This window comes from Juglans regia, chromosome 7 (assembly GCF_001411555.2).
Source record: "Juglans regia cultivar Chandler chromosome 7, Walnut 2.0, whole genome shotgun sequence".
Lineage (NCBI taxonomy): Eukaryota > Viridiplantae > Streptophyta > Magnoliopsida > Fagales > Juglandaceae > Juglans > Juglans regia.
Window position 1 is genome coordinate 21089167 of NC_049907.1, and position 10389 is coordinate 21099555.

General features: G+C 36.8%; 1 protein-coding gene and 1 long non-coding RNA gene across 2 annotated transcripts; one reads left to right on the forward strand and one right to left on the reverse strand.

Moving 5' to 3' along the window:
- Nucleotides 1–1625: 1625 nt before the first annotated feature.
- On the forward strand, nt 1626–6571 carry LOC109003433 (squalene epoxidase 3-like). Its single transcript, XM_035691485.1, has 8 exons — nt 1626–2169; nt 2844–2955; nt 3059–3233; nt 3355–3523; nt 3696–3914; nt 4077–4352; nt 4690–4968; nt 5185–6571. The coding sequence occupies exons 1-8, from the start codon at nt 1927–1929 to the stop codon at nt 5326–5328; spliced, it is 1617 nt and encodes a 538-aa protein (XP_035547378.1). The 5' UTR covers nt 1626–1926; the 3' UTR covers nt 5329–6571.
- LOC118348913 lies at nt 3954–8112 on the reverse strand. The gene is made up of 2 exons (XR_004801873.1): nt 7856–8112; nt 3954–4361 (listed from the first exon to the last, which is right to left on the reverse strand). It is a non-coding gene; the product is annotated as an uncharacterized LOC118348913 (long non-coding RNA).
- Between the last annotated feature and the right edge of the window lie 2277 nt (nt 8113–10389).

Consider the following 10389-nt stretch of genomic DNA (forward strand, 5'->3'; position numbering starts at 1 on the left):
CCATCTATAATCTGACATCTGATGACATCGAAGATTATTTAACTGGTCACTTACGCGACTAGTTATGTTGGATGGTGTGCCAATAAAGTGTTTTAAAATAGTGTAAATCAAAGTATTGACACCATCAGGATGTGTCATACCAATAGTCTCATAAAAAATAGGTAACCCTTCTTCATTACGTCTAACAGCGTTCTGAATGGTTTCCTTGGTTTCATTGGTTAGATGTTTGTCCCACCAATGTTTTAAAACACCAGAAAATCCTTGGGTTAAAATAATTACAATATCAGGCTGTCTGATATTGTTGTTAACATAAGCACTTGCTACTAAAGACATTTTACTCATGGTATTAAGGATTTCTTGTTCAGAGAAACCATCAATATTCCATTCGTAAACTTTGTTAGCAGAGTAAGAAGATTGGTTTTGAAAAACTTTTTCTTCAAACTGTAAATCAGGAGGAGTAGGCCTGGAATACCAGTTCTTCGTCATACTCATTGGTTTTGGTCCTTTTGAAGAGAATCTGGCAATTTTAGGTTTAAAATCATTTTGAAAATTATTTTCAATTGAATCAATATCCTTATCCTCAGAGGAATCATTGAAGATTTTAAACATAAAATAATTTTAAACCTAAAATTATTTTCAATTGAATTTAGATTTTGGTTGGAACACTTGCGTATGCACCTCCCCTTTATCTAATAAAATAAAATAAAATGTTCAATATTTATTGCTTTTAAATTATCACTAATTTCTTAAATTAGATTTGAAACTATAAAAATAAAAAATTTCATACTTCAAACTACATGGTTCCTTTTAACGGGTGGGCATATTAAATTAACTAAAGTTAAAATTACAATAGAAGAGGAGTGAAAATTAGCATGAGATTAAGTTCGTGGTAAGTACCGGTTGATAGGTTTTGTTTGGTTTCTAAACTCATCTTAATTCATCATTATAATTTTTTTAAATTTCAATACAAAATATAATAAACTATTTAACTTTTTTAAATCTCAAAATAATAATAATATTAAAAAATAATATTTTAACAATATTTTATCATCTCAACTCAACTCAATTCAACATCTAAACGCAATTTTATTGTTTAATTGATATTGTCTCCCCTTTAGCAATAAAGGGAATAATGAGCACCAGAGTTTTAACCCAACAAGGTGTTTTCTCCTTGTAGAAATAAAAAGGAGTAGAAATCATATTTTATGTGTAGGAAAAAAAAAATTAAAAAAAATAGAGACCACAACTCAACTAACACATGTTCCTCTCATACTTATGTGTGTCTTATTATGTTAGTTTGTGTTTACCGCACACTTGTACAAGTAGGCTCAAAAGTTTACAATTACAAGAGAGAGGCTTGACAACATGGTTCATTTAATAAATAAAAAAAGTTGGTCGGAGACCACAACCCAACTAACTCATATTTCCTCTTACTTATGTTCTGTCTTATTATCTTGATTTGTGTTTACCGAACACTTCTTGTTGCGGTCAATATCAACGACCTTATTTGGATGGCATTTACCGAAAAGACGACATTCCCATCTCTCATTCTCAAAACTTTTTTAATATTAACAAAGCTATTAACAAAGAAAGAAACCAAAATGACAAGAACCTAGTCAGTTCTCCCTCACCCACCACCACAATCCCAACTCTCATTCGCGGCCAGCAGCTTGCTCCTACAAAAGCACCCGCACTCCCTCCTCAGTCCTCACCATTCACACCACAATCAACATTTCAATATCCAAAGGGCTTCCACAATCTCTCTCCTCCTACGTAAAAAATCCCCTGCGTCGGCACCAATAACGCCCAAAAGAACCAAAACAGGAACTGGTATTGCTGGAGAGGTTGAGGCAAGAACCGAGTGTTTGATACCAACGCATTGGTTCTTCTTCATCTGGGTATCATCGTTTCGTGCCTAGGACGACAATGGTGTCGATTGATCAACAAGTACTTTGGACTTTTTTTGGCTCCCTGTTCGGGTTCTTTCTTCTCTACACTCTCTGTTGCAATGCCAACAAAAGAAAGTTGAAGAACAAGGATTTCCCAAAAGAATGCGCCCACAGGAGCTTCACCGACGAAGAATGCCGTCCCATGGACGTCTCTGACGCTGAAGTCATCATCGTCGGCGCCGGTGTTGCCGGCTCTGCCCTCGCTTACGCCCTCGGCAGGGTATGTTTTTTCTCTCATGAAAGAAAAACAAAGGTTTTAATATTTTGTCATTTTTACTTTTATTCTTTTTCCGTGGTTGAGAAAATTGATGTTTTGGAAGTTATTGTATCATAAAATCAGTGATTCTGGAAACTACAGTTTTCACACTTTGACTCTGTTATACACTTGGCATTGAAAAAGTTTATGGTGTGTTGGGACTTTTTTTATTTTATCATTTTTGTATTGTTTTATTGTACTAAGGAATATTTATGAATACCGAGGGTGGTGGCTTGTTGTCTCATGTGGAATTATAATTTCAAAATTTTGTTAGACAATTTAATTAAATGGGTTTGTATATTTGACTTAATGCTTGAGGAGGTCACAATCACCTATTGGGTGTATTGAGATGTATTCTTATGGAGTTTTCGATCTACTTGTAGGCTTAAAAACAGCTGCGTGTTAACGGCAGCTAAGTCTCAATTATGCCCCATGATTTACTAGCATGGGATGAGCTAGCCCCGTAGTGTTTGTTGTAGAAATGTGTACCGAGTTTTTGGGTCTAACCTTGCCTACTTCACATGCAATTTCACCCATGATTGAATTACCCTTTAGCTTTAAATTATTGTTTTATTTCCTTTTTCAATTGTTGCAAAGATTTTCAAGTGGAATCCCATTTATTTTGCCTCTAAATGTAGGATGGAAGACGGGTTCATGTGATCGAAAGAGACTTGACAGAGCCCGACCGAATGGTTGGCGAACTTCTCCAGCCTGGAGGATACCTGAAATTAATTGAATTGGGCCTTGAAGGTATGCATTAAAGTCAACATCATTGTTGTAGTTTACCGCTTACGGTCTCTTAGAAATTAAAATGATTTAGAAGAATTTTTACATAATTGTACATTCATATCAGACTGCGTTGAAGAAATTGATGCTCAGCGAGTGCATGGATATGCTCTCTTCAAGGATGGAAAAAATGCTAGAATGTCGTATCCTCTGGAGAAATTTCATTCAAACGTGGCTGGAAGAAGCTTCCACAATGGGCGTTTTATACAAAGAATGAGAAAAAAAGCAGCTACTCTTCTGAAGTAACTTTCTCGCATTCTTACTTGCAATGTTCTGGTTTCCTGGATTCATTTTGTTTTAGCACTGTACTCAACACGTCTTCATTTTTGCATTCCTGGACTTAATGTTCAATCTTCTGTTCAGCGTGCGATTACAACAAGGTACAGTAACATCCCTCCTTGAAGAAGACGGGACTGTTAGGGGGATTCAGTACAAAACTAAGGATGGTCTAGAACATAAAGCTTATGCTCCTCTTACAATAGTGTGTGATGGTTGCTTCTCAAATCTGCGTCGCTCTCTATGTAACCCTAAGGTGAGGCTGTCATCTTGAAACTATCTAGTACTAATAGTTTGCTTGGTGTGGTTTTTGAATTGTGTCGAAAAATGGCTGTCTTATGCATAACATCTATTTCTCAAGAGTTTGGTATTTCAGTTCTTACTCCAGTCTACTGAGACTTATAGCAAAATATTATTTTTTTTAACAGGTGGAGGTGCCCTCTTGTTTTATTGGATTAGTCTTAGAGAACTGTCAACTTCCATTTGCAAATCATGGGCATGTCATTTTGTCGAACCCTTCACCCATCTTGTTTTATCCAATCAGTAGCACCGAGGTTCGTTGTTTGGTTGACGTACCTGGTCAGAAATTGCCTTCTGTTGCCAATGGTGAAATGACCAACTATTTGAAAACAGTGGTGGCTCCACAGGTATTTAATCTTTTCAGCTTATGCTCCTAGGTTACGAAGTTCGTAGCCCAGATGAATGGGCAGACCTTTATTCTTTATTGTTCATGGTTATTCCACTATGACTTCAAGAAGAACATCTATATCTCTTACACCTCGGAATTAATAAAAATACTTGTGTCACAGGTTCCACCAGAGCTTCGTGATGACTTCATATCTGCAGTGGACAAAGGAAACATCAGAACTATGCAAAATAGAAGCATGCCAGCGGATCCGCATCTTACTCCTGGAGCCCTTTTAATGGGTGATGCTTTCAACATGCGCCATCCTTTAACTGGCGGTGGAATGACTGTGGCACTTTCCGACATTGTCATACTCCGAGATCTCCTTAAGCCACTAGATAACTTGAATGATGCTGCTTCATTGTCCAAATATCTTGAATCCTTTTATACCTTGCGCAAGGTAAGCTCTCTAGAACAAAAGGGATGGTGAAGAATAGTTAACTTCCAACTATGAAATATTAATTGTGTCTGGTGCAAATAACATTTGGATGGCAAAATGGTATTGATAATCATTAGAAACCAGTGTTGTTTCCGTTGATTGTCTTGAACACCAACTTGGTGGATTGTCACATAAAATTTCAAATCTTATGGTGAACTATTTTTGGAGCATATGATTTTGGGATTGCATTATTCTGTGGTCATGTTTGGCTCCAAGAATTGTTGGAAGTCGAGGTATCCTTCTGTAACCAACAACTGCTACCTTTCATGTTATATAACTTGACATGTTGTTATTACAGCCGGTGGCGTCTACTATAAATACTCTGGCTGGTGCCCTCTACAAGGTGTTTTCTGCTTCGCCTGATCCGGCTAGAAAGGAGATGCGCCAAGCATGTTTTGACTATTTAAGCCTTGGAGGCATATTTTCAACAGGACCGGTGGCTGTACTCTCTGGTCTGAACCCTCGTCCATTAAGTTTAGTCCTCCACTTCCTTGCAGTGGCAACATATGGTGTTGGTCGTCTTCTATTGCCATTTCCCTCACCGAAACACGTGTGGATTGCAGCTAGATTGATTTCGGTCCGTGCTTTTTCTATCATTTTTAGTTTATTATATTGGAATACTGAATCATGCATATAGTTTTTCTATCATTTTTATTATTACTATTATTATAGACTTCTAATTGCAAGGAATGTACTCGCAATTCCAACTGACAGTGTAGTTAACATAGGGAAAAATATACTTGTATTTCTCTTCTCTTATAATCTCTATTGTGATCAACTTTATATTTTCCAGTGTGCGTCTGGCATAATATTTCCCATCATCAAAGCAGAAGGAGTGAGGCAGGTGTTCCTTCCAGCAACCATTCCGGCATATTATAGAGCTCCTCCCATCAAAGAAGACATGAAAAGGAGGGAACAATTGACAAAGATCAAGTAGCTTCGGTTTTGTACATTGTGCCAAGCAAAAGGGAAGATTTATCATAAGCAAGCAAACAGAGAAATTTGTATGCTAGCTTGAGGTTTCCACTAGAGAACATTGTACAATTAGAAAATGTTGTTAGGAATCTATTTTGAATGAAAAAGTCCCCTATTTTAACTTCTGGAATCCAACGGTTAGGGCATTTTCAGATTGATTATTCCTTTCGACTCTGTACAAGAAATCCGTCCATTTTATGAAAGAATGGGTAGGGGTTGGATCATGAGTCAGGGCTTGTAGAGGATCTCCACCCTCCCACGGATGGATCGTAGATCCTCGACAACCTCGTAGGGAGGATCCGAGAGTGCATGTCCTCCATGAATCTCTCTACGATTCACTCTACGCTTGCTTGAATGCAAATTAGTCATCCCTAGACTATTTCCTTATGCTTATTTGACCAGATTCTAGATTTATCATTTAGGACATTTCTTAACGATAACTTTTCCTCTCATTTTGCCAAAAGAAAAAAACTGACTATAATATGAACTCAAACTTTTTCAACTTCCCTGAAAGCTATCAATTTTGGTATTGAAGTCAATGTCCCAATGGATTTGTTCTTCTTGACTTCGTGTTTCATATGCTAGCGTGTTTGATGAACACCTCAAGAACAACAGTGGACCGTCAAGGCCCTGTGCTTGGCTTTGCCATGGTCCTAGACTTCCGAAAGGCTTGCTTATCATCAAATCACACGATAATATGACATCCGCCTATTCCATTAAACCTTCCTCTTCCCACAACCACGTTACACGCTAACACTTACTAGATTATTAATGAAATAGTGACGAACTGAATTGTGAGGCCGCCTGTCAATGAAATATGAATGTGCCACCAAGACATCACGATATTTTATACCACACAGACATCATGGATGCCACAAAAGGCATCAATATAACACACACACACACACACAGATACCAACGTCATGGGTACACAGATAATCACTTCACTCACAAAATAAATTTCCATGAAATCATATAGGAATATTTGAGGTATGACCAGCATGTACGATTCACAAAATTTGTACAGTTCCCCATAGGCATATCCAAAATAGCATAAAAGATGCACGTAATTAAACAGAAATTTTGAGTCCAACGTGCAAAATCTTAAATTAGCAAGAGTATTTAGAACTCACGAAGAAGTTACTTACCTCATCCGCTCACCAAAAGTTGACACGTTTTTTAAATACCAAATAATCACCCATATATAGCCTATATCAAAACCCAAAAAGGAATTACAACCCTTCTAAATTTAATAGTATTTACATAACTCTATTACAACGAAATCATACAAACCATACATAAGCTTTGACGTAACCTTCAATAATTAAGGATTCAAAGAATTTACTACTTAACAACTCTGGACAGCCCACAGCCCATACTACTATGTGTTTCTTTACAAAATGCTCACTACTCCGTATAACAATTACTACAACTACTAGAGTCACCTTTTAATCCTTCTCAAAATAGCATATCTAACTGTGAGAGGAGACCCATCCCAGAAGGGCCCGAGCCTAGGAAAGCCCAACCACAAAGCCCGGTCCGAAATAGGGGAGCTAAAGACTCTAGGAAACAGAATTAAAGACCGAGTACGCAATACCTTGCAGAGGGGCCCAAGATACAAAATCATACGTCCAAGGGAGGAAGTTGGGAGCCCGGGGTGAGAGTATCGGGAAGTGAGCACAGACCCAATCAAGATCGGTTTGTCAACTCAAGGCTCGGGAGGGTCAGGAGGAACGCTTTAGGGGTTGGCGAATTAACAAGCTTAACCACCAGGTTGGACGAGCACTACATCGGCATGCACCCGGTCCCAGAATCAAGGACCCCAGGGCACGAGCCAACCCGATCGGTGTCAGGGAATCTGGTGCACGACGGCACGTCCCACGAGCCAAGGACGGCTCGCCCGCGATCTGACACCAACTGGCATGACAGGGAAGTGGAGGCCAGACAGACGTAGGACAACTGGCACGGCACAATTTCCTGCTAGGCCGCAGACTGACACCCACTAGCGCAACAGAGAATGAGTGGTGGCAGGCCTGACGCTTGACACACCACGATCTCCCTCAACGTAAGGGCCCGAATTAGGTATAAATAAGGGAGAACCCTCCTACGAGAGACTCCCGATTCAATCTGCATAACAATTCAACTTTGTTCTATATTTCCTTCTCCTCCACCAGAGAACTATGCACTAACTTAGGCATCGGAGTGACCTCGGAGGCCACGGGAGCCTCTCTTTCTTCTTAGTTGCAGGCACCAAGGAGCTTGGGCTTTGCGGAACTGTTCAGACTGCGAAACACGACATCAACACTAACATTTTTCTTTTTGCTGCTCTCAGCATAAAGAAATACCATGAATCTAACTTTATGGTTACGTTTTATCTTCTCATTAACGATTAAAAAAACTAAAAATCCTTAATAAGAGTCTATTTAGGCCATTTCCAGACAATATATCGTCAAACTAATTTCTAAAAAATGAATAAAATCATAATTTACCTTGATTTCCTTACTCCTTAACATGCAGTGAATCTGCTGTAAAACCCCTTCGGCCCTTCAGAGATAAAAATGACGGATGTAGAGATCACGTGTGAAGATTTTTGCTGTCGACTAGCCTCCACTGATTAAAGAAGTGGCGAGAGAGAGAGAGAGAGAGAGAGAGAGAGAGAGAGATTCCTGGTACAAGTTTTCAATTTGGGGCATTCTGATAAGCCTCTATTAATGGGTGGGAGTATATTAGGTAGAAGTTGTGAAGGATTTTGGAAAATATGGGAGGAGAAAAGAGGGAATTAATTTCGTGTGTGTGTATGCAGGGGGAGATGGAAAGAAGTTACGGGAAATAATAATGATAGGATTATTATTATTTTTTATTTGATTTTTTTTTTAATTTTTAATTTTATTTAATGATTAAGAAAGTAAATATTAATAAAATTATATATTTTTATAATTTTTTCTTAATGATTAAAGATGTTAAAAAAATACTTTAAAAAAATGATAAAAAATAAAAAAAATTAAAATACACTTAGATAATAAATGAGTAGTAATATGATAGTAAGCTTATCACTACCCTACGGAAAAAAGGGAGTTAGAGGAGACAGAGACAGAGATAGGAAAAGTGGGAGCGTGGTTACAATGCAAGTTGTTTATTTTTTTTTAAATGAACAGTGTGTTAGATTTGCAAATACATAATCATATTGTAATGTGTTTGTTCAAACTTTTTAGGACACAATCATTTTTTTAATGATAGTGTGCATTAGCAAATGCAAAGTCATATTTATAATGTGTTTGTTCGTATCATATTTGAATATAGGCATATATATTATGAATCTTTTGATTATGTCTGGATCTGCATTAGCTGTCCTTCACCTAGAGGATCATTAGGCCATGTCAAGATGCATCATATATATGTTCAGAAAGAAACAACTTCAACCTTCATTTCCATTCTTAAACTCGTGTGGGTCGAAGGTCCATGATAAATAAGACAAAAGATCTGTTAATTAATCCTCTCACTTTCGGGTACCCTACTAGTTAGGAGGAAAACTCCAAATTTTCAGAAAAAGACATATAAGGCCTTGTTTGTTTTTCAAAAACATCTCATCTCACCTCACCTCATCATTACAACTTTTCCAAATCCCCACACAAAATAAAATAAACAATTCAACTTTTTCAAATCCCAAAACAACAATAATATTAAAAAATATATTCTAACAATATTTTATTCAATTTTTTAACTTTAATCTCAACTCATCTCATCTCATCTCGGAAAACAAACGAGCCCAATATCGTTAAATAAGAGAATATTCCCTTAATTTGCAAGAGAGTCATCTATTTCAACTAAGAGAATGATGAAAATAGCATATGACGATTGATTCTAGCTCATTAACCCTACTGCACAATAAATATTTTCCACTAATCTTTGTAAATAGAGGATTTTATTTTATTTTATTTTTTTTCCAAAATCTGAATACTTGGGCATTCAACCTAAAGATCAAGATCTCCAGGTTTCAAAAATTCGGATTCGTCCGGATATCGTCCTGGGTCATAACTCGAGTTAACCCAGGTGAGTAGCCCGGTAGCATTACACACCCGGGTCTAGGTATATCCGAGTAGGCTTACCTGAACTGGGTTAACAACATTATATTTTATACCCTTAAATTAATATTTTTTTGGATTAATTTACACCACAGAGGATCAAATTTGGAAAGTCGCATATACAATTTTAACTGATGATACATATATATGTTCATTAATCTTAATGATGAAACAATAACCGATGACACAAATTGCCAAAAGAATTAAATAATTTTGGCTTGAATTGAGAAATGGTTATAGTTTGAGATTCTACTTGTTAATTTAAAAGTAGCAGTTGGTATTGGTAGTGATTTGATATTTGGAGGGTGAGGTTTTGGTTGAAATACTTACATATTCACATATCTGTTATCCAATAAAATAAAAAAAAAAAAAAAAACTAGAGTAATGATATATACAACGTGAAATACGTAAGCGTCGTGCAATTTTTTTAAAAAATAGTGAGATCTATTACTAAAAAATTAAATTTTTTCATATGGATCTCGTATTTACTCAATTTTTTCAAAATGATTATTCGGCACTTGAGCACTCACGATTTCAAATATCATTTCTTATTAAACTATCACTCATTTTTTAAATTACATCCCAAACTATAAAAAATCTCAATTTCATACTTGAAACGACATCGGCTTTTTTTATGGGTGGGCAATATTAAATTAAGTAAAGTTAAAAAAATACAATAGGAAGGTAAATACATGGATTGGGTCCTGTGTTCTAACTCTACGGAGGAGTCATCTCCTTGTAGAAATAAAAAAGAATGGTCAAAATCGTGAATTTAATTGTCACGAATGAAGCCGTGAATCTAATCGCCACATATAGAGTTACGAGTCTAACGGTCATGAATGGCATGTGTTGCAGAATGATTCGAGATATAGAGATAAGAGGAATCTACACTTGTACAAGTAGGCTCGGCTCAAAATTTACAATTACAAGAGAGAGGTTTG

Excerpts from the sequence above, each read along its gene's own strand:
- LOC109003433 (XM_035691485.1), top strand. The coding sequence starts at position 1,927 with ATGGTGTCGATTGATCAACAAGTACTTTGGACTTTTTTTGGCTCCCTG. Across the intron at positions 2,170-2,843 it reads TCGCTTACGCCCTCGGCAGG|GATGGAAGACGGGTTCATGT; the intron begins GTATGTTTTTTC and ends CTCTAAATGTAG. Across the intron at positions 4,353-4,689 it reads CCTTTTATACCTTGCGCAAG|CCGGTGGCGTCTACTATAAA; the intron begins GTAAGCTCTCTA and ends TTGTTATTACAG.